The sequence below is a fragment of the Takifugu rubripes genome, chromosome 14, assembly GCF_901000725.2.
Source record: "Takifugu rubripes chromosome 14, fTakRub1.2, whole genome shotgun sequence".
NCBI classification, from domain to species: domain Eukaryota; kingdom Metazoa; phylum Chordata; class Actinopteri; order Tetraodontiformes; family Tetraodontidae; genus Takifugu; species Takifugu rubripes.
The window spans coordinates 6107383-6130583 of record NC_042298.1 but is presented as its reverse complement, the minus strand read 5'-3'; the positions used below and the strand labels follow the sequence as shown (position 1 = coordinate 6130583).

The following is a 23201-nucleotide window of genomic DNA, read 5'->3' as shown; positions in this document are numbered from 1 at the left end:
AAGTTGTTTTTCGGCACAGCAAAACATCATTGCTTGTTCGTTGTCAGTGTGAACTTCTTTCTTAGATAATCGAGCTAAGATCAGAGTACAAGCTAATAATTGACGCAAGAATGTTCCTGTTCGTGTGTGTGCGTATGTGTGTGTGTGTGTGTGTGTGCGCCATAATAATGTCCTCTTGCATGTCAGTCCTCCGTTTAAAAAAATAGAGGCTTTTTATTTTTAAATGAGGGTGATTTTATGGAGATAGAAATGAAAATAACACTCAGAAATGTAAAGATTTCATGACCCGTGTGTGCGTTGATATGAGTCAACCTTTGTATGTGTGAACATTATGTGACAGGGAGGAGCTGAGACGGAGCACAAGTACACTGAGGGAGAGATAGCGCCAGTCTGACCAGGTTCTCAGATGGATACCGCAGCACCTCGAGACGCCAGGAGGAGGATCATTATCTTCAGCACCATCATGGAGCTTTGGGTTCATCCGGTTGTAAATGCTGTTTCAGTGGATCTCTGAAACAACCTCTTTGCCATGTTGACCCATCCGTCGCCTCGCAGCCTCTTCCTCGCCCTCCTTTTGGTGCTGTCTGGTTGCAACAAGTCGGCTTGCACATTCGGGGAAGGCAGGAGGGCCTGGCTGCAGCCCAAGACGGATCAGCATTTCCTCCATGACAAGTTTCCCTCAGGGTTCCTTTGGGGTTCTGGGACATCTGCCTTCCAGACAGAGGGTGCCTGGGATCACGATGGGAAGGGCCCCTCCATATGGGACTGGTTCATCCACTCTTCTGATGCCAATCTCTCAGAAGACACTGCCGATGTGGCTAGTGACAGTTATGCTCGCTGGGAAGAAGATGTGGAAGCACTGGTGTACCTCGGCGTAAGATCTTACTCTTTCTCTCTCTCCTGGCCGAGACTGTTTCCCGACGGGAATGCCAGAGGTCAGCCCAATTTGGCCGCCGTCAGACATTACACACAGCTCATAGAGAGACTACTAAGCAAGAAAATAGAGCCAATTGTCACTCTCTATCACTGGGACCTGCCGCAGGCCTTACAGGAGCGCCACGGAGGCTGGAAAAACGCTACGCTGGTGGGATTGTTTGAGGAGTATGCTGCATTTTGTTTCCGTGCATTTGGGGGACGCGTTAGATACTGGCTCACAATGCACAATCCATACCTCGTGGCTGTTCAAGGGTACGGCGTGGGGCTCCACGCTCCTGGAGACAAAGGGGGCGCAGCCACCTCGCTCATTGTGGCCCACAACCTGATCCAGGTAGGTTAAAAAAGAGCCAACTGATTTATCTGTGCATCTAAGTGGGACAGTGGGAAGCAGACAGTAATGCTCGTTGTTTATTTGCTGTGCGCTCTTATGAGTTGATTGCGCATTATTTCGACAGTTTTATGATGAGTAAACACGGCACTTACAGAGACACTGAGGTCAAGGTCCACCACATCAGCACTTCTGTGGAGGGAAGAAGCAACGTGTGACAGGAAGTCATGCACACACACCCGTTACGATTCACTAACTGTTCCACAGCCTCAAATATGTGACAGCATGAACGATCGTTTTCCAGTGGCTGTTTTGTGTCCTATATTTTCTTTTTTATTGTAACTTATATTCCGTGCAGCAAGCCTACACGGACAATCCCATGAATGCACACGGTTCACCCTGATAAACTTGTGTTTACTGCGATTTCCAGGCACACGCCAAAGCCTGGCACGTCTACGACGACCACTTCCGCGCAGCTCAGAAGGGTAAAGTGTCCATTGTTTTGGGATCCCACTGGGTTGAGCCTCAAAGTGGGCAAAACACAGCTGACAACATTGAGCTGTGCCAGCAGTCGATGGAGGCCGTCCTTGGTTGGTTTGCCAACCCCATTTTTGGGGATGGGGGTTACCCAGCGTCTTTAAATACACAACATGGATCCCTCATGCCCGCATTTTCCCCTGAGGAGAAGCTCCAAGTGAAGAACACTGCAGACTTTTTCGCTCTGTCCTTTGGGCCCAATAACCTGCGCCTTGGTCAGGGGATCGGCCGTGGGCAGACAGTGACCCTGGACTTGAGGCGCTTATTGGGCTGGATAAAGCACCAGTACGGGGACCCGCATGTCCTGGTGGCTGAAGGAGGATGGTTTACTGAAGCCAGTGTGGGACTAGAGGACACTGTGGCCATGTACCTGATGAAGCTTTTTATCCACCAGGTTCTTCAAGGTAAGAGAACAACTGGAGAGTGCAAGAAAATATAAAGAAAGCGACAGAAAAAAGCAGCACTTTTCTGTTTTACAGCTATTAAGGTTGATGGAGTGCAGGTGTTTGGCTACGCCGCCTGGTCGTTGGTGGATGGATTTGAGTGGACTAACGGCTTCAACACGCGTCGGGGCCTTTTCTACGTCGACTTTAGCCAACCAAACCGAACCAGGAGCCCTAAGACTTCTGCTCAGTACTACAGGAAGGTTGTTGCTGCTGATGGTTTTCCTGGCGATGACATCTCCCATGAGGTTAAAGGCCGTTTCCCCTGCGAGTTCAACTGGGGAGTTGCCGACTCTACATTACAGGTGGGAGGACAGATAAAAGGTGACAACAAATTCATATTGGAAGGTTTTTCTAACATTGCTCTGTTCTGTCTTTGGTTCCTCTGCTAGGTGCGCTACTACCCTTTCTCGCCACAGTTTACTGACCCCCATTTGTACAGATGGAACCTGACAGGAGATGGGTCTTTGCGTCCAGTTCCAGGAGGGATGGTTAGCACGAGACCACCCCAGTGCACTGACTACTTGTCCATTCGTAGTTACCTTGGCCTCTTGGAATCCACGGGGGCTTCTCACTATAGCTTTGCCCTAAACTGGTCACTAATTTTACCCCAAGGAGACCTCTCGCACGTGAACAATGAAGCTCTGAGGTACAAACACACAAACAGTAGCTTTATTGGGGGCAGCTAACACAACTGTATAGATTCCAGCCACCTTTGTGAGTAACAATCTCATCTGAAATGATTTTAAGAAATGTTTTATTTGAATGTTTTGAGGTATTACCGCTGTGTCCTGAAGGAGCTGAAGAAGCTGAATCTGGAGGCCATGGTCATTCTCTACTACCCCACACACAGAACCAACCTGGGCTTACCTGCCCCACTGCACACCGCTGGTGGTTGGCTTAGCTACAGAACAGTTGAGGCCTTTCAGGTATATGCTGCCCTGTGCTACCAGCAGCTGGGGCCCTGGGTCTCATACTGGATCACCATTAATGAGCCCAACAGACTTGTAGATGTTTATTCCAGTAACCAAGACATCCACCAGGCAGCTCATAACCTCCTTCTGGCTCATGCAAAAGCCTGGAGGGTGTATCAGAGGCAACACTACAGTCAGTGGAGAGCTTTGGTGTCGCTGGCTTTACACGCCGACTGGGCCGAACCTGCAAATCCATTCCTCGGCTCGCATAAGGAAGCAGCACAAAGATTCCTTTTGTTTGAACTGGGTCGCTTCTTAGACCCACTACTGGGGACCAGATATGATGGGAAGAACAGTAAGGGGGATTACCCACAAGAGATGAGGACTTACATGGAGGAGCAAGCTCGACAGATGGGTCTCCAGGGATCTTCTCTCCCTAACTTCACCGACGCTGAGAGGGAAGAACTGGGGGGTACACTTGGTTTTATAGCATTAAACCACTTCACAACTCGACTGGTTTCTCCATATCCCACCTCAAAAGCTACCGTACAGCAGAACCAACCACCTGCTCACAGGTGTCTGATCCTTTCAGATCCCACCTGGTCCTTGTCCCACATTAGACAGGCTGTTACACCCTGGGGTCTGCGCAAGATCCTGAACTGGGTGAGTGAGAGATATGGAGGGGCCCTGCCCATCATTGTCACAGCCAGTGGGATCGATGACCAGGCGAGCTCTGAAGACAGGCTAAGGCAGAGTTTCCTCAGGAGCTATCTGCAAGAGGCCCTCAAAGGTGAGACACGGCGTTCCTCAAACTTCACAACACTGTTCTAACGTGTTTAGTCTAAAAAAAAAACTGATATATTTTGAAACAGCAGAGCTGTAGAGATTAACTACTATATTGCCTCATATAAAGCCTGTCGTGAACCAGATACCACCAGGACCATAAAAAGCAGAGGAAGGGTGAGAAAAGCAGCAGCAGTGCTGATCAGTTTACACTTTGCCCTTTATGGCTGTTCGCTCAACCGTGTTGGCCCAAACTACAATATCTCCATTTGGGTTAGCTTATGGTTGCTTTATTGCGGATCCACAGTCTGTCGTGGAGCACTCAGTGTTATGGCTGTGGACTTAGTGCTAAGACAATCGCTGCTGTGTAGTTTGTACTTGTCTTGGTGTAGATTTGATCTTTTTGAGGGAGGACATTATTGTCCAAATGTAGATGATTTGCAGAGCAGGGCTAGGACTGTGAATGATCCCCACATATGAAGACAAATGACACATTTGAGGTCACCACGGGTCTTTTTATGACAATTAAGGAATTTAATGATTATGTTTTATTCACTTTGTCTCCAGCTCATCAGTTAGACGGAGTCAACCTACAGGGGTTCTACTTCTGGAAGCTGCAGGATCGACATGTCCCCCAGTATGGTTTATTCACTTCAATCCAACACCAAAGCAAGGCCAAAGCCTCAGTTGGCCTTTACAGAGACATCATCGCTCGTGGCGGTTTCCCCGAAGACAACGCCACCCAGGCATGCAGATCTCCTGACCTCCACCAGCCATGCACCGTGTGTGAATGGATGTTCCAGAACAAAGCGCTGCTGGTGTTTGGAGGCTGCCTCCTGATAACAGCCATCATTCTGGTGGCTCTCATCGTTTTTGTCATTGTGACCAAGAGAAGACAGACTTATGGGAGGGTGCGGGGCATTCACAGGACGAGGAGGAGGAGGAGGAGGAGAAGAGATCCCGTCATTGTCTGCTCATGTCCGCTCATTAAAGAGAGACTCTAGAAACTAACCGTAAAAGACCACTACGAGGATTTACATATTTCATGTGTATCAAGTTTGACCTTCTCATTTAATGCAGTGACATCTACGGGACAGTGTCGCCCCCTAGTGTCAGATTTGCAACTCTGCTGAAAGATCTGAATTGCTTATCGTGTCCACAACTTAATAATACTCACCCTTTGGATCTATCTTTATCCCTTTAATTCATCCTTAAAATGTGTGTAATGTGATGTGTATTCTGAAACAGTCGCTGATAGCCGTTTAGAAGATGCAATGGAAATGTTCCCCTTAGTTTTATGATTAAAATTAGGTGAACTGAGCGCGATGACTCTGCACATTAGTTAGAGACATCGTGTACCGGACCTCATGCAAACTGACATTTGCAATTCTATAAAGCAAATACTCAACGTAATGGACCTGGCGATGCGTCCTATATGTCTGTTGAACACTTACACATTTATGCGCAGTCAATACTAATTATTAACATTGTCAAACCAAAATTAAGAACATGCCGACAGTACGCAAAGTAAAGTAAAAAAATTTTTTTTTGAATCGGCAATTGTGTGCTGTGCTCTGGTTTATATTTTTTAATGAGAAGCAGCAGGCACGAATGGAAACTAATACTATAGGTATGATTTGAAACTGCTGACTAAAGGTAATTACCTCCGCCAGAGTTTATGAGAGTCGATTTTTTTAATGTCTTTGTTGGAAAGCTGAAAAAGGATTCTAAAGTGAAACTGGAATTACTGGAAATGGGCCAACGACGAACCCGATCAATTTGGATTCCGGCTCTCGAAACCAGCTCCCTGACCAGGTACGGGAGGCTGACTCCATCGCTACTTTTGAGATTAGACTTAAAATCTTCCTCTTTGAAAAAGCTTATTGTCAGTAATTCTGTAGTTCCAGTTATTATCCCAGACATAATTATCATATTTAGAGGGTCGTCTAATTATTAGGTTAACATCTTAGTTATGCTGCAATAGGCTGAGGCTGAAAGACCTCTGTCACCCCAGTGGGTCATGCTTCTCCTCTCCCTCTCCTCTCCTCTCCTTTGCACATTTCCTGCAGGAGTAACTGTATTGCTGCTTTTCGTGATTTATTTATTATTATTATTATTACTATTAATCATTAATATTATTGCTATTATTAGTAGTAATATCACTGTCGTTATTATTATTATTATGTTTTAAAGTGTGTTTTGTCCTTGTCAAATCGTGAATAATTTTTTTGTAAAATCAAATCTTATTTATTGTTATAATCATTATTATTATTATCTTTTAAAGTGTGTTTGTGTCCCTATGAAATTGTAAATAAAGTTTTTTGTAAAAATCAAATCTACTTTTTCATTATTATTATTATGTTTTAAAGTGCGTTTGTGTCCCTGTGAAATTGTAAATAAAGTTTTTGTAAAAATCCAATCTTTATTATTCTTATTATTATTATTAGTTGAATACATCAGCCAATGGGAGAGCGCGTTGGTTGCATCCAGGTCACATGACCACACCTCCCAGACTGCATGCAGTTTAGTATTAAAATGTTTTCAGTACCACCATTGTGTCACACATTTGAGATGATAGACACACGTTGAGCTATTTTTAACGCTTTCTATCCTTAAGCAGGTAACCGGGAACCCTCGGCGTGTAAGACGTAACCCTCGGCGTATAACGGTGCAGCTGCTATTTTTGTGGTTGTATCCCAAAAAGTGACCAGATACTGTAGACAGAACAAGCTAGCTTTGTCAGGTCGGACGCCGACGAGGCCCCAATTGGACGGCAACAAGGGGGAAAACATGGCCAACATCGCAGTTCAAAGGATAAAACGAGAATTTAAAGAGGTGCTCAAAAGTGAAGAGGTTGGTTGCCATATTTGCCGGCTCTCTGTTTTTTAGCTGTGATATCCGAGACTGTACGTGAATGACGCGTCGTTGCCTCAGCTGTCAGCTTTCTAATGAGTAAGCTTCTACTGTTAGCTCCGCATCAGTGCTGCTAATGCGCCCTCTTTCGCAAAATAAATCTGTCCCGCGGACTAAACTTAAGCCTCCTAATGTCTCTGTTAATGATTCTAACTTTATTTGTGCTAGACAGTCATACTAAAAGACATCGAGATCAAGTTCGTCTGTAAAAAGCTCGCTTACCATGCTTGCTATGGCATCCAAGCTAGCTGGGTTAGCATAGAGAGTGGGGTTACCCGCATGTAGTACCGCTGATGTTTGTTACCTCCATTCCCCCTCCTGGTTATTCTACAATCGCAGATTGTGTTCTAGAGCGTTTTATATGTAAATGGCAGAATGCGTGCAACAAGTTGAGGTCAACTTTGTCTAATACTACAGGGGAGGGGGGTGTCGACTTCTGCTGAATGGGCACTTTTGAATTTGACAGCGAGCTAGATTAACACTTTGTACGCTGCCCGTTTGCTGTCGTGATGAATGCTTATTTGCCTTTTCACCCTTTCAGACGAGCAAAAACCAGATAAATGTGGAGTTGGTGGATGAGAACTTCACAGAACTTAAAGGGGAGATAGCTGGACCACCTGACACACCATATGAAGGTGATGGGCTCGTCTGGAGTCACTGACCTGTCCCTTTTAACTTTATTTTCAAGAGACCTCCACCCAGCTCACTCTGAATTGAAATTAATCAGAGTAAACTTCATCTAAACAAAGACTTGGTGCACTTTTGCAAATCAGATTTTCCTCCTTAAAATGATTTGCTGATGCATCTGTCGGCATTGATTCAGCTCCTGATTCAGACTTTTGCTGCTGTCCTGCTTGTTTCCAGGAGCCCGTTTCTCTTCTGGCTGCACACTGGAGTAGTTGTAGCAACCGGAGGAAAATGCATGTAAAGTCACAGTCTATGTTCAAGAATGGTTTAATTAAATTGTCTTTTAAACCTTTTCTTCCAGGGGGCAGATATCAACTAGAAATAAAAATTCCAGAGACGTATCCATTCAATCCCCCCAAGGTAGAAAATGAATCTTTATTTTTGCGCATCTGCTTTACATTCTTTTCTTCACCCCGGCTTTCTACATCTCAGCATTTCCTGCCATGTGTAATCTGTAAAGGACACTTTTTCCATCTTGATACAATTCTTTCCTCAGGTGCGATTTATAACAAAGATCTGGCATCCCAACATTAGCTCAGTCACAGGTGCCATCTGTTTGGATATTCTCAAAGACCAGTGGTAAGTGAAAGTGAAACAACATACTGTACCTAAGCTCCATCCGTCAACTGTCCTTCTGGACCGTGTGCAAACATTTTCTCAACTTCTGGTTAGTCGTTATAATTACATGTATTCAAGTAGTTTAAGGTATTTTCAGGGCATTTAAACTTTACCCTCAATATTGATTTACATCGTGGAAACCTTCGTGGAAAGACTTTCTGCCTTTAACTGGCAGCTGGGTGTTCCTTCAGGGCAGCAGCGATGACACTGAGGACGGTTCTTCTGTCATTACAAGCCTTACTGGCAGCTGCAGAGCCAGATGACCCACAAGACGCTGTGGTAGCTAACCAGGTGGGTGTGCGTGTGCCTCTGGATTTATATTTACTACATTTATCAGACGTTTCTCGGTGTCGTTCAGGCAGAGTCTCTACACAGGGACGGTGTGTTTTGCCATCTGTTTTTGCGGACTGGTTTCTTAGCAGCGCACACAGAGAACAAGTGCTAGAGCTCTCGCTGTAGCCATTATAAACTATCCAGATGTGAAATGTGTGCCTTTGGCTGTAATCTCAGAAGTGTGTGTATGACTATTTTGCTGATTTGAAGCCGGGGTGCATAACGACGCCTCTCCCATTTTTCAAAAATTGTGCACTATAAATGATTTAAATTTGACTATAGAGCGGTGTTATTGTAAGTGTTCCAACCATCGGTGTCAATGTAATCCTTTATTATTCAGTGGGAAGATATAAGCCGTAGAAAAGTTAAAGGCTTAATATTTAATTACTCCAGTCTCGCCACCCCATTCCCTATTCCCAGAACCCAGAGGAGAGCACCAGACTGGAAAGTAACTGGCAAAATTAACATCAGCCACGAGATATCAAAGCAAACATTGAATTGCATTAAAGAATTATGGGACAGAGCTGAAACTGGGCACCAAATAAGGCTTTATTTTGCATACATATGAAGGGGAGCACAAAAATAAATAGTTGATGCAGTGATAAGATGCAATTTCCAGCTGCTGTGATGCACTGTGGGTAATTCTGCCTTTTAATACATTCGATGGGTACCATGATAGAGACACAGGTGGGGAGGAATAAGAGTCAAAGGTTTGTGCACGAGGAGGCAGGATTTCTGTCAGGGTTAACGTGATAATTGTACCTAACCCTGTTTTAGCTGAAGGGACCGGCGAGGGTATTAAAGGTCAAAGGAATTAAGATAATTAACAGATTGCTGCCTCCTGCTGCCCAGCCGATGATTGTTATGCATTTGACAGTATCCTGCCAAGAGTGGCGCTTTTTCACCCCCAGCTTTGTTAAATCCTCTTTCCCTCCATGCCTTGAGACCCTGGACTCAACCTGGAAGGGTTTTTTTTTGTTCACCTTCGGCCTGCCGTTGTGTTTTCCACAGTACAAGCAGAACCCAGAGATGTTCAAACAGACGGCCAGGCTCTGGTCCCACGTCTACGCGGGCGCTCCTGTTTCCAGTCCGGAATACACACGCAAAATAGACAAAACTCTGTGCCATGGGCTTTGAAAAAGTACGCATTTCTCTCTCTCTCTCTCTTTTCTAAGCGGTGGCAGAAATGTCCCTGTCCTTCACGGCGCGTTTGTCTGCTCTCTTCCAGAATGCAGTAATAGTGGCGTTGTCGTCAAAATCCTGGGAAGTGGAGACGGCAACAGAGCTACTGCTCAGTAATTGAATCTGCTCCATCTTCATCATCAACCTCCCCCGTGATCTCTCATCCCTCCCCACAAATCCACATGCTCCCTCCTCCAAAGCTGTCCTCGTCTGCGTCCAGTCTCCGCCCCACAGTCCACTGCCCCCCCCCGTGTGCTCCGCACCTCTGCTTTATCACCCTCCACTCAGTCGCCCTGTGAGCTCTAATCTCTGGTTTTTGACATTCATTCGACATTCCAATCTGCTACAATCAAAAGTTCAGCCTATATGTCAGACTTCAGACCCCCACCAGTCTCAGCTCCTCCTGGCTGCGTCCAGGGGGCAGCTGTCGGCGTCTTACCCTTGCCTATGCAGTGCATTTACTTTCTTATTGTTTTTTAAGAGGATTATGACATTTCGGGAGGCTGTTTTGGACGTTTTATAGGTTTTACACACTTTTGGGCTGGTTTGCTAAACAGGAATTGAGCCAAGCTAACGTCATTTTAGGTTTGCCATCATTTAGAAACTGATAGAAGCAGTAAACCTTTTTTATGGTAAGTTTTTATTTTGCATCATTGGTTTGGAGCTTTTAAATGAGCTGTCAAATCTATACTCCTGTTTACTGAAAATTTAGTGTGAATTATGGCAGCAGGAAGAAAAAATCTGACTTTATTAAGAGGTGGAGTAGGACAAGGCTTAATCCCTGTTGTGGACATCAGCTCGTAAGTGTCACTTAGGTGCTCGCGAAGTAGCCAAATCGATCTTCACGCCACATTTCCTCCTTTTCAACCATCCGATCTCAAACACCAGCGCTCTGTCTCCCCCATCGGTCATCACCTCGGCTTGTTTCACCTGTCTGTCGCCCGTATTTCCGAGGAAATATGGTTCAGGCCTCCTGCAAGATTATGTTTGGATGCTTGTTTTAACCAGACAAAAAAAACAAAACAAAGAAAATATGTTCAGGTGTATCATAATCTGTCACAAGTCTGAAAGGAAGTGCTTAAAAAAAAAGAAGAAAAAAAACTGCATCATCGTAAATACGCCAACAGATAAATATGTCAACAGTTCATCTGTAAATAAAGATATTAAAGTCTGTGTAAATTAAACCAGGTTTTCCTTGATTTCTTATTTTTTTTACACTTTGAGGACATTTGTCTTTCAGCACCTGAAATGAATTACATTAATCTGTAGCGTTAATATGAAATCCACCCAACTTTTGCAGCTGGAGCAGCTTCAGATGCTCTGGTCAGCCTTTCCACATGGTTTAGGAATGTGTTCATGGAAGCTTTGGCCTGTTTTCTGTGAAGTCTTGCACTGATGTTGGAGGTCTGGCTCTGTTTCTCCACACCAAAGTCACTCGCCCGCCTCGTTATGGACCTTGGTTTGGTCTCGCTCACGGTGGAACAGGAAGGAAACATTCCCAAACTGCGAGATTCTGTGCATTGGGAATGTCCAGGAATACTCTGGACATTTTCAGAGGATGGTGAGAATTGAAGGGGGATTTAAGGAGAAGCCTCTAGCTGGATTTATGTGTTAATTTCGAAAAAATGACTCCTAAATAAATGATGAAGTGTGCAGCACTAACTTATATAACAACGTTCCAGTTTCAGTCCCTGATGGTAGTTTTAAAAAAAAAATTGGGTTGCCCTTAAAATATTGATGATATCCGAAATGAGGATCAGATTTAAGCTGTAGTCAACTCGTTAGCCTGCTGATAATGAGCTGTGTGTGGAGGTGAGGTGGTGGTTCTGGATTTCATTTAAAAGGAAGCGATGGATGCTCCCGTTGAGAGTGAACATGCCGACAGATGGTCGGCTCGGTGGCGTGCGGCGCTGCGCTGAACCTCTCCAAAAGGACATTTTAGGCTGCGTGCTGCTCCAACAGTGGTGCTGGTGACCACCAGAGCAGTGTCTCCAGGAAGGAGGTGGAGGTCCAGAATACAGTATGTGTGTAAAATAGCTGGAGAGGCAGGATCAATACATGTAAATGTGAAACCAGTGCCAGTGCAGTTCAGCCCAAACGAACACAACCAAGACAGGCCAGTCTTCTCTTTTCACTCTATAAGTCTAATAAATCCCTCCATACGTTGCGGTCACATTGGCCATTAGTTGCGTTCCTCTGGTCGCGATGGGGCCGCTCTGCAGCAGCCCACCTTCCTGCTGGCATTTGAGTGACAGGTGAATAGCGGGTTAGGCGACGATTCGTTGGCATCCTGTTACTCCCAGTCTGCTGCTGCCATGTGATATTGGGAGTTTTATTCCCCGTGTCAGCGAGCAGACACGCCGCCTCCCCTGCCGAGCGGTGAGAGGCGCACGGATCTCTGCACCGGAGTTCAACTGGGGCTGAACTGGCGCCGTGCGGTCGCAGCCTGCTGCTGACGTTAACATTTGTCTCCTAAAAGTTGCCCACAGGTGCTCAAGATGCTCCCAGTAATCTGCTTAGTGATGCTGCTTCCTGAAGGTGAGGTGTGTGCGTTATCATCACTGAAATGTTGCTCCGAAGGAACCTGCCATCTTTCTGTCCAGTGGTTCACTCGGCGGAGGGCCGCTACGCCCAGAAGCTCCTGAACGATTTGATGGAGAATTATTCCAGCGCCCTGCGGCCTGTGGGAGACACGGACAGCGCTCTGAACGTCACCCTGCAGATCACCCTCTCTCAGATCAAAGACATGGTGAGTGCGGACTCGCGTCTCCTTTGAGGCGCATAAGTGATGGCGACCGAACGTGTGTGAAGCTCGCACAATGTCCAAGTCTCTCTGGACCCGGGAACAGTTGGGAGGTGTGCTGTGCATGATTGACAGACCTCCTGCTGGTTGCTCCGGGCCTACTGTTACTCAGCTGGCTCAGTTTTCCAGTCCAGGCTCAGTGCTGCGTGTCCAGCGCATCAGCAGCGAGCGAGTATCTGAATGCTGCTGATATAAAGTCTCCCTGGCGCACCAGGTTTGTCAGTCAAGGCCAGACAATGAATCAGCGTGCGCGCTGGGGTGTCCTGTTACCCAAAGAGTTTATGTTTTCTTCCGTTCTGCTGCGATGAAGCTCTGCCAGCGATACCAAAGCCACCCCCGCCCCCACCCACCGCTCTGCCCATTCACCCGATATTGCCAAACAGCAGGTCTGGGTTTCAGGAGCTTATCTGAAGTGGTTCCACCACTAATGAGTGAGCTGGAGATCTCTCTTGTGATGCGTGTCTAAAAAGGACGAGAGGAACCAGGTGCTGATCGCCTACCTGTGGATCAGGCAGAGGTGGAACGACGTGTACCTGAAGTGGAATAAAGAGGACTACGATGGTCTGGAGGTGATCCACATCCCCAGCAACCTGGTCTGGAGGCCCGACCTCGTCCTCTACAACAAGTACATGTACAGATAGTGTTAATCTTTAGTGAAAATACACTAGGTGAAGCTAATGCTAATCACACAGTTGTGTAGAACACTGTTGTTTTTTTAAAACAGTTTCAATAAAATGTTTTTTTTTAGACCAGTGAGTTGATGCAAGTACAAACTTCAGTAGTAACCTTTAATTGCTTCTAACCTCCACCAGGGCTGATGATGACTTCTCAGGGCCAATGGACACTAATGTGAAACTGCGCTACAATGGAGAGATCACCTGGGACGCTCCGGCAATCACCAAGAGCTCCTGCGTGGTGGACGTCTCCTACTTCCCCTTCGACAGCCAAGAATGTAACCTGACCTTCGGTTCCTGGACCTACAACGGCAATCAGGTACTGGGACTTAGATGGGATGCGTGGCTGACTTGTTTGCCTCACCAGTCACCTTCCACTTCAGGTTGACATCATTATGGGGATGGACAGCGGTGACCTGTCAGACTTTGTGGAAAACGTGGAATGGGAGTGTCGTGGGATGCCGGCAACCAAGAACGTCATCATGTACGGCTGCTGCTCTGACCCGTACCCAGATATCACCTACACGGTGCTGCTGCAGAGGCGCTCCTCCTTTTACATCTTCAACCTCCTCCTTCCCTGCTTCCTCATCTCCTTCCTGGCTCCTCTGGGCTTCTACCTGCCTGCGGACTCTGGGGAGAAGGTTTCCCTCGGGGTGACCGTTCTTCTGGCTCTGACCGTGTTCCAGCTGATGGTGGCGGAGAGCATGCCTCCATCAGAGAGTGTGCCGCTTATAGGTAAAAAGGTTTGGTTTTGGCAGCTTTGGAAATAAAAAAAATAACCCCAACCACATGTTTTTGATCCTTTTGAATCAGGGCTGTCCAGACCCAGTTCTTAAGGGCCGAAATCCAGCCTGGTGTTCTGTTGGAAATCCTGGCTGCATTGCGGTCCCCGAGGATCAGGACTGGACACCCCTGATTCATAAATGCCAAACAATCCAACATACATGTAAAATAAAATCATGTTTTAACCTCCAACGCAGGGAAGTACTATATAGCCACCATGACCATGGTCACAGCTTCCACATCCCTCACCATCTTCATCATGAACATCCACTTCTGTGGTGCAGAAGCCAAACCCGTCCCCCACTGGGCAAAAGTCCTCATTATTGACTACATGTCCAAGATTTTCTTTGTTTACGAGGTGGGTGAGAACTGCGCCTCCTCCTCATCGTCATCGTCATCTCACCCCCCCCAAGAAGACGGCCATCACAAACACCTCAGCTACCACGCCCATGTGAACGGGAAACCAGGGGGTGACACATGTCAGATGTCCAGGGGCCCAGCTCAGCACCACATCACCAGAGAGGACATGAACCATCTGTCCGGCTATGATGGCTCAAACGGGAAAATCCCGACTGGTGACTTCTGTAAGGTAGACCAGAAGATGCTCTACTACCCCGAAGAGTCAAAGCTTTCCTCCTCTCTGGAGGACAAAAAGCCTCGTGGCCCCGTGGTTACATTTGGCCCCTGTGTGTTCTGTAGCTATGGCAGTGGCCTTGCTGCCATGGACAACAAGCTGGTGCGCAATGTGGAATATATCGCCAACTGTTTCCGAGAGCAGAGGGCCACGTGCGCCAAAGTTGCAGAATGGAAGAAGGTCGCTAAAGTGATGGACAGGTTCTTCATGTGGATCTTCTTCATCATGGTTTTCTTAATGAGCATCCTGGTGATTGGCAAGGCACAGTGACGGAGCACAACCTGTACATGTATTTTTCTTCATCGGTGAAAATGATTAACATGACATAAATTTGGAATTAAAGTTCAGTGTCCATCCATGTCGCACTTTTTTTGTCATTGCTGTGATGAGGTCCTGGGCCCAGTGTCGGCCTGAACCGGGGTTCATACAATACATGTTCCTGTTCCAAATCATTCAGCCAATATTTAATCCCTGATCTTTGTTAGTAGCTCAGCCAGGGGTGTGAGGATGAAAGGTGATATAGAGCATCAATTATGTAACACAGTGAGCACACTGTGACCCCCCCCCCCCACCTCTATCACAACCCCATACCACGAACTTTGAAGTCTGGTCGTTGAGCCTTGTATGAGGTCCAACCTGCTGGATGTTCTGGTGTGGTTTAATAAGGGGAATCTGTAAATAAAATACGTGTGACATTTTTCCTACACTTACAGTTCCACTTTTTTCCTAAAGTATTTCGCAATTTATACATTCGTGTGTTGCATTTTGATAATTGCTTCTCAAATTATTGCATCGCGCATGTTTTTGGTCATTCCGCTTTCTGGGCGATAGAGGGCGCTCCCCTTCCAAGCAGCATTCAGGCGGTAATAATGGAGAAGAATTCAAGATACAGTGAACTGCTGGGAAATATTGATCAGGAATAGTAAAGTTGGCATAAACCCGAGTCATGAACATATATACTGTATATTTAGTGTCTTGCTTTGTAACCATTTCCATTGTTCTTGATTATTTATTGGATGTGCATATTATTCTTAATCATGGAAAGGGATGTAAAGGATGTATTTTAACTATATGTACCGGTATATGGTCCTTAATGATCTGAATATGGGACATACAGTAAAACTGTACAGCACACAGTAATTATCAGCATATATATTTCTTATCCTTTCTACATTTGAATACATGGATTCATTTTATGCCAGTTCATTTATTTTACTTTTCCATCCATTTTTCTTTTTTCTTTTTAAACTACAGATAATTTAGGTTTATTTTTCTTACAAAGACGACTGGTTTGTGCATTGCATCTTCAATGATCAAAGGTCAAATGAACTTTGATTTAAAGCAAATTACAAACAAATATATAGATTGACATCTGTCTTATAAATGCCAACAATTTCCACCACAATAAACATCTATGGAAAGAAATACAAGGTAAGATATTAAAACATTTGATTCTGTTCTCCTCTGCCTGCGATGCTGTTACTCACATTTACTACTGTGTATAGTAGGATGCGCGGACATGAATGTAACATCTTAAATGGTGTCCTATCCTCTGCTAAAGTGCAGGACAAAGTGTGTCATGATATCACGTCCATGTCCATATACATCTACTAATCACTGCTGCTGCTGCTGCTGCTGCTGCTGCTGCCAAGATTTCCTGAGCATGTGTGGGTGGGGAATGGGGGACCCTGAATATAGATGAAGACCAGCACTAGGGAACGTGTGCGCGCGCGCGAAGATGGGGGAAAGAGGGAGTGTGGGGCTTGTGAACATGTGTAACGGGTGATGGGCGGGGTCAGGCATAAGGGGGGTGATGGGCCAGAGAAGAGGCAGAGTCTGAATTTCTGTGGAATTGTCTGGTTATTTTCTGTTCTCTCGGCGGAACATTCCAGGGAAATCACACCAGAACAGTTCTCTGGCCCAGTCAGTCAACAAAACTTTAAAGTCGGTGCCGTTTGTGAAACTTTGACCTTCCAAGAGTAGGTCTGGGATATAAATGCTGTATTTCAGACTGAAGAGGAAACACCTTTCACATGAGGTACCATTTTTTAAAGTTAACTCTAATATACCATTAAATTCATGCTTTGCTCTTTCGTCCCTGCTAAGCTGTTTGTCCCATTTATTAAGTCAAATTCATGGATATAAGTGGAATTTTAGTTACCTCCATAATAACAAGGGATGGGCAAAGGGACATCTAAATTTAAAACCAAACAAATGACCAATTTCAGTTTTGTAGTTTGAAAATACTAAAAATAAAGTGGACAAAATGACCTTTTGGGGGGGAGGTGTCCAAAAGGCAACATTCTACCAGTTCAGAATTGGACCAGCGTGTCAACAAAAATCACCCTTGGTAGCTTCTGTTAGTCTACTACACAAAGGCTGAGCTCATCACACAAGTTGCTTTAGTACAACCTGCAACATTTGTCTTCTGTCAGCATTTTAGTCACCTTTTAACAGCCAAACAAAGAAGCGACTGATGATTAACAGGGTGTAGCGGCTCAGTCACCCACAGGGACCAACCAGCATTTATTCCTATGATGACTTGAGATTCATCAGGCTGAAGCAGATGACGGAATCGTGGTGTTGCAACTCACAACCAAGTGTTTGATGAGAGGATAAAGGCCCCGAGGAATGCAAGTCCTTCCGGGGCCTCGCAGTAGGACGTGACCTAAGCCCAGCCTTACTTGTGTTGCCATCACAATCTTCATCATCCGTGAAGACGAGAAAGCCATCGTCTTCCTCTGTTGCAGCAGAGCTCACACGAAGACTGGAAAGGAACCTGTCTAGACTTTAGTGCCTCTTTATTTAAATAGCATTTGTTACTAAAATCTGAACTCAGAAGGAATCATGTAATAAAGATGGGTGCGAGAAATAACCTACCTCCTGCCCCCAGTCAATTTTAATGCAGTTAAATGTGCAACAGCACCTTGTGGACCATAAGTGACACCATCATTTATGTTGTCATTAGCCTGTAGGCCCACAGTGGCTTACAGGAAGCACATGACGTAGCCTGACAATACAAAATAAACATGACACTTTTTCCTTGTTATCACCTTTTCATAACTCAGAATGTTTTTCCTGCCAAACGGTAGCGAGTAATCCACCATAATTGGTTTGTGTGTGCAGGTATGAGATGATGCTCCGTAAAAATAAGAGACTTCACAAACGTGCTTCCCAGCAACAGAGAGATGTCCAGGCTAAAGCCCAGACAAGCCCGGCTCCTCAGGAACATCCGTCCACCGGCGCCGTCCCCGCTCCCTTTGCCTGTCCAGAAGTTCAGGCCCAGTCCCAAAGTCACCAGGAATTTCCAGACAGAATATACCTGCTGGCATCAGTCATTTTCCAGAATCTCCACCCGGAAAAGCCGGCGATGCGAAAATTGGTGAATTATGGCAACAAGAGAAGGCTCCCGTTACCTGAAGTGAAGTTCGAAGAGCGACCTTCATCTTATGAGCTGGCCTTCAATACGCTTAAATGTAAGTGCACACTGCAAATGATTGGAGGACTGTTTTAAGGTTATTTTTGCTTTCAGTCTTTGCTAACAGTACATAAATTATATTGGATACGTAAAGTGCTCAAAACATGAATGAGAACACTTAAACCACATAGATGTGGTGTCATTTAAAGAGGACAAAAGCCCACCAAAATGAGTGGAAAATGAAACCACAAGTCCGTCCAAACTGGGACTTTTCATCACAAATATGGCTTAGTGAGGGATGTGCAGGAAGTTCCACTGGGATCTGGATTAAGGGGGATCACGCAGCTCCTGGACAGTCTGTGTTGGGACATGGAGGTGATGGTGAACGCACCCATACGTGATGTCCCAGGGGCGCTTGATTGGATCGAGGTCTGTGGACTGGGCGATCAATCACATCAATGTCTGTATCATCCAGGAAGTGCTGACATGCTGCAGTCACACGTGTTCCCATTTGTTGCTGAGCAGTAAATATACAGTATTCCTTATCTGGTTATTGGGAATCTTTGGCATGATAAGGCTGCACAGTATTCCTCCCATTAATCCTGCCACAAATTAGGACTGAGGAAAGACTGATGATTGATGGATTCCAGCTGTAGTGATTTTTACATAGAAATATATCATGAAGTTCTCATGGCAGGTAAAATGAAGAGTTTCTGCATCAGATTCCAAATAAAAAACGATTTTTATTCAACAACAGATCAGAGAACAGAGATTGAGTAAAAGTAATTTAAATAGAAACAAGCAGAATGGCCATGGGGGTTCTGTAATGTGCTACAAAGCTGCTAAATATGTCCCATAATTGGTAATCCTCGTTTTTGCTGAAAATTGTTAGTTAAAAACTGGTTACATCAGTCTGAATCTTTAAGTATTAATGTGGCCTAACAGAGAAACTGTATCGTTCCTGTGAGGTAAACTTTAACACGTTGCTTAGAAACGATGAATTTAGTGGCATCTGATCACTATCTCTGCTTTTCCTCGCCCCAAAAAGGGTCAAATTGATTTGCTGGTCTCTCTCTGACACACACCTGCACACACACACACCCACACCCACACACAAAGGCATACTGCCTCTGAATAACTGATTCAGAATTGAGCTGAGGTCAGTTGTTAACCCAAGGAAGAAATGCTTTGGAGACCCAAATACCAATGAGCTGATATTGATCCTGCGATTATAATTCTTATCTGCTTAAAACAGAAAAGTTGCTCAGTAAGCTCCGTAACGGTGGCCGAGGACACCGACTTGGCTGTGGGCTCACTGTGACCGTCCACCAAGGATGAAATACAGAGTGGAATAAGAGTCGCTGATGAAGGTTTGACATTTCCGGAGGACGGTGAAGTCACACGGACAACAACCATCTTCCAGGACTTTTAAACTCTCTTTTTAAACTCCTAAACTCTTAAATTAAGAGTCGGCTGAATCGTGTCCACCACAGGAGACTGCCTCCTCTTCTCTTCTCTCTTTCTGACCATTGATCTTCTCCACAGCGTCTCTGTCTCAGTGTCCACAGTTACCAGACGTCCATGAGCTGACTGTGGCTGCTGTATTGTGTGTGTGCGTGTGTGTGAGTGTGTGCACGCGCGCGCCTGAGCGCAGAGGGCTTTGGGAGCCCTTTGTGTTGGGCTGGATTTAGAGGCTGCCTTTTTGTCCTTGGCTATGATCCGAGCAGCCGTCACCAGTTCACTGCATGTGAAAATGGGCAGGAGGTCGTTTAAAATGTACGATTGCGTCGTTATTTAGCTCAAGCAGATTATCCAACATAGTTGTGCAACATTATGACACCAGGAGCTTCCATTCAGCTCGTTGTCCTTCACCAAAGATTTATCTGCCTGTTCTTCTTACCATGAATGATTAGGATGTCAGGAAAGAGGCCACAGAGGAGATACTAAGGAAAAGCGTTGTGATAACCAGCGCCCCCTACTGGCACGCGAGGGAGTTCTTGCTGGACGCATAAGACTTATTTTAATACATCTGTCACCAGTGTCACCATACTTGCTTCTTTAAAACCCTGCTTTTTTACATGTATTTGTTCACATGCTGGAATAAGAGGATGAGTTATCCTGCATTAGAATAATGAACTGAACTCTGTGGGATCCTTAGCTCTTTAAAAAGAATTGGTCACGGATGAAAAATGAAGGGCTGGCTGAGAAATGTTTGGTGCCAGGGCAACTCTGCAATGCTCACACGAACTGTATATTTGACACCGTTACGACCTGTTCATTTGTTGGCCAGAGGAATGTTCAGGACAGCTGAATTGCATGAATAAATTCCAATAGTGTTGTAAAATAATGTCTAAAAACCTCTGTGGGAGTATTCATGGTTAAGCCTATATGCAGCATAGAGGCTAATTATTGTATTATGTTTGCATATTAGCTCAGGAGCGGGGGCTTCCTTCCTTCTTCCTGCCACTGTTTTTAATATTTTCTCTCTTTTTTGTAGATCTGGTTTCGTCTTTAAACTAGTTGTCCACTCCTCTCACATATACATTACGGTACTATGCCTTGTTGCTACTAAGACATGCTAATCTCGTTGTTTATCTGTATGCATTTGCACAGATCAAGACTTCCTGGAGGGCATGATAATCAACAGCTTTGGAGTGGCTCCACCAATAGTAAGAGAGCTCAGTTTAAATGCTTCTTTTCAGGAAATGACTGCGTATCGGGATAATTTCACTCTGTTTCTTACAAAGGAGATGCTTGTTTAAAGTTTCCTAAAGTGTTTTTACTCACCATCAGTGCTTTGCTAGCTAACTTCTAATATTCATGTCTTGAGGTTTATACTGCGCAGTCTTTGTTCTATTCTACCCCTCAGGCACAGTCATAAGTGATTTATTACAGTGATCCGCTCTTTTCATCAACTTAAAAAGCACCGTATGGCTTTTACCTTCTCCGTCCTTATTAACCACAGACGCTCCCTTCAGGGTTGTACATCAAACTCCTACTTTGTGGCGAAAAATGATGTTTTATGGTTTAACTTAAAGGGAAAAAAACAACATTGATCAGGGATGGAATAAAAATACCATGACCAGTTTGCCCTTGAAATCCATATAAATGTTATTATTGATACTTAGGCAACATTCTGCCTTTAAAAAAGCACGCAGAGCCATGAACCTTGAAGAATGTTCAGTAAAAAGGTATCCTCTGGAGAAGATCGGCATGTGACTTTGGCCTTTTAGCACTCCACATAAACGTGAAGAGGGAAGAGGCTGCACTGGCGTTTTCTGTAAAAGCCCCATAAAACATGCAGAGAAACAACCCTGTTAGGACAGACGAGGCTCAGGAGAAAACATTAGGTTTATGTATCTGTTATACAACTATAACCGTAAAGAGTTATCCATGAAGGTGTTTGCAAGCATCCCCAAACTGAACCGTGGCCTTGTGAAATATAATGAAATGAAGGTATTTGTCTCTTGGCAGCAGGGTGCTAGTCTGCATCCTCTCGCCGGAACAATACAGCCGAGACACAAGGACGCTGCCTTCAGAAGTCCCTCTGCCCTTCCTTTACACTGCTGGCATCTATAAAGTTCAACCTTGATAGAATAGGAGAAGGAGGCGGTGAGAGAGTATCAGCAGGCTGCTGAAGGAGGCGCACGGGGGTGGGAGGGAAGGGGCGGGGGTGATAAATGAAGTTATAGAAAGACCCCAGGCAGTTTTGATCGCAGTGGAATGAGAAAATGACGCCCAAATCCTCAAGAGGATAGAAGTGGTAATGGGATGTTCACGTCAGGCAAGCATATTAAATACACTGAGTTATGTAACATACAGTGGGATCGGCCTCACCTGGAACCTTCATTTATATTAAGCGTGCTATTAATGTCGACGTATGAAAATAGGCCAAAAAACTTGAATCTGAGTTAGCGTCTCGTTGCATGAGTGGTGGTCTTAAGGGGTGGTGATAATGGTGGAGGCGCCTGCACAGGTCACAACTGAAACTTCTGGAAGTGACTGTGTTCTGTTTTCTTCCTCATGTTCTAGTCCAATGATGACATGAGCCTTTTTGTGGTCATGCTCTACGACCTTCAGAGCAGAAAGTTCCTCCCGAGGCAACACCAGGAAAACGAGGAGACTATACCTGATGTAACCCTTGTGGAGAGAGTAATCCTTGGGTAAATCCCTGGCAGCATAACCTCTAGTCAAGAAGGATTCACCATTATTATGTTAAAATTCTGCTGAAGCAAGTAGGCCTACGTTTTGTCTTCTTTGGTCTGTAGCTTTAAAACAAAGCTGGCGGCGTCTCTGGCCCGCCACCGGATCAAACATCAGCTCCTCTCGGTTGAGAGTTTCCTGCCAGAAACCGTGAAGCTAAAGCAGGAGAGATCACTGAGGCTCCCCATCTACGCGTGGGTGAACGCACTGAAGAGCAGGTAAATGTAGCCTTCAGGACCGCTCCGCCAGCACACGGCGTTCTCCGGCCTCTACGCGGACCTTTAACCAGGGGTTTTAGCCAGTGCTTTATGAATCAGGCACCTGCTGACATCCAATTAAACCACCGTGCATGTGTGTGTGTGTGTGTGTGTGTGTGTGTTTTTACACATGCGCCAACAGACTGATTGTGTTGGGTGTAAATCCCACCACTGTAGACAGATTTAATCAGCGGCCACCTCCGGCGCTCTCTGAGCCTGGAAAGGTCACCTGGTGGGACCGCTGCCATGTGTGTGTGTGCACGTCATGTGTGGGCAGATCTGATCAGATTTGCTGCATTAGCCGCATCACAGGTCCACAACAAGTGACCATTGTTGGCAGCAGTCTTGAGTTCCAGATGCTTCCTGCTCCTCTTCCTGCTCCTCTTCCTGCTCCTCTTCCTGCTCCTCTTCCTTCTCCTTTTCCTCTCTGTTTCCAGCCCTGAAGAGATCCAGCGTGTGCTGAGGAGCGCAGGCTTCTGTCAGGTTAAATCCATCAGACAGCTGGTGGACAGGACATTCTGCTGGGACCATCACTGCAGGGACGTGCTGGTATTCCCGGCCCTCTGCAGGAGTCAGCTGTACTCGACCGGACTACTTAGTGACTGCAAGCTCGTCATCCAGGTATAAAGGCGATCCTGTCTTTGCTGGCAAATGTCCCTCACCTTCACACCCCCCAAAGTAACATGCTAACTTCTATGTTGATGGACTTCCTGGACAGGAATCATTTAAATTCTGCTTCACTAACCTCAACGGTG

General features: G+C 45.5%; 4 protein-coding genes across 4 annotated transcripts in view; all 4 read left to right on the top strand.

Annotated features, from left to right (window-relative positions):
• The first annotated feature begins 213 nt into the window (after window positions 1–213).
• On the top strand, window positions 214–5260 carry klb (klotho beta). The gene is made up of 6 exons (XM_029847693.1): window positions 214–1267; window positions 1695–2205; window positions 2281–2549; window positions 2637–2893; window positions 3020–3948; window positions 4509–5260. Exons 1-6 carry the CDS (start codon window positions 530–532, stop codon window positions 4943–4945), a joined length of 3141 nt encoding a protein of 1046 aa, XP_029703553.1. The 5' UTR covers window positions 214–529; the 3' UTR covers window positions 4946–5260.
• A 1173-nt stretch (window positions 5261–6433) lies between these two features.
• ube2ka (ubiquitin-conjugating enzyme E2Ka (UBC1 homolog, yeast)) lies at window positions 6434–10858 on the top strand. Its single transcript, XM_003970364.3, has 7 exons — window positions 6434–6794; window positions 7396–7489; window positions 7843–7901; window positions 8038–8120; window positions 8351–8450; window positions 9504–9633; window positions 9721–10858. Exons 1-6 carry the CDS (start codon window positions 6732–6734, stop codon window positions 9627–9629), a joined length of 525 nt encoding a protein of 174 aa, XP_003970413.2. The 5' UTR covers window positions 6434–6731; the 3' UTR covers window positions 9630–9633; window positions 9721–10858.
• A 136-nt stretch (window positions 10859–10994) lies between these two features.
• On the top strand, window positions 10995–14916 carry LOC446027 (neuronal acetylcholine receptor subunit alpha-9-II). Its single transcript, XM_003970366.2, has 7 exons — window positions 10995–11694; window positions 12154–12212; window positions 12278–12423; window positions 12948–13102; window positions 13290–13470; window positions 13535–13886; window positions 14132–14916. The coding sequence occupies exons 2-7, from the start codon at window positions 12173–12175 to the stop codon at window positions 14836–14838; spliced, it is 1581 nt and encodes a 526-aa protein (XP_003970415.2). The 5' UTR covers window positions 10995–11694; window positions 12154–12172; the 3' UTR covers window positions 14839–14916.
• Window positions 14917–16405: 1489 nt separating this feature from the next.
• Window positions 16406–23201, top strand: part of LOC115252391 (putative methyltransferase NSUN7) — an 11828-nt gene continuing 5032 nt past the window's right edge. The window contains exons 1-6 of the mRNA XM_029847393.1: window positions 16406–16606; window positions 17695–18044; window positions 20600–20655; window positions 22019–22149; window positions 22255–22407; window positions 22884–23067. Coding sequence (XP_029703253.1) covers window positions 16602–16606; window positions 17695–18044; window positions 20600–20655; window positions 22019–22149; window positions 22255–22407; window positions 22884–23067 — 879 coding nt within the window. The 5' untranslated portion in view covers window positions 16406–16601. The remainder of the gene's footprint in view (window positions 16607–17694; window positions 18045–20599; window positions 20656–22018; window positions 22150–22254; window positions 22408–22883; window positions 23068–23201) is intronic.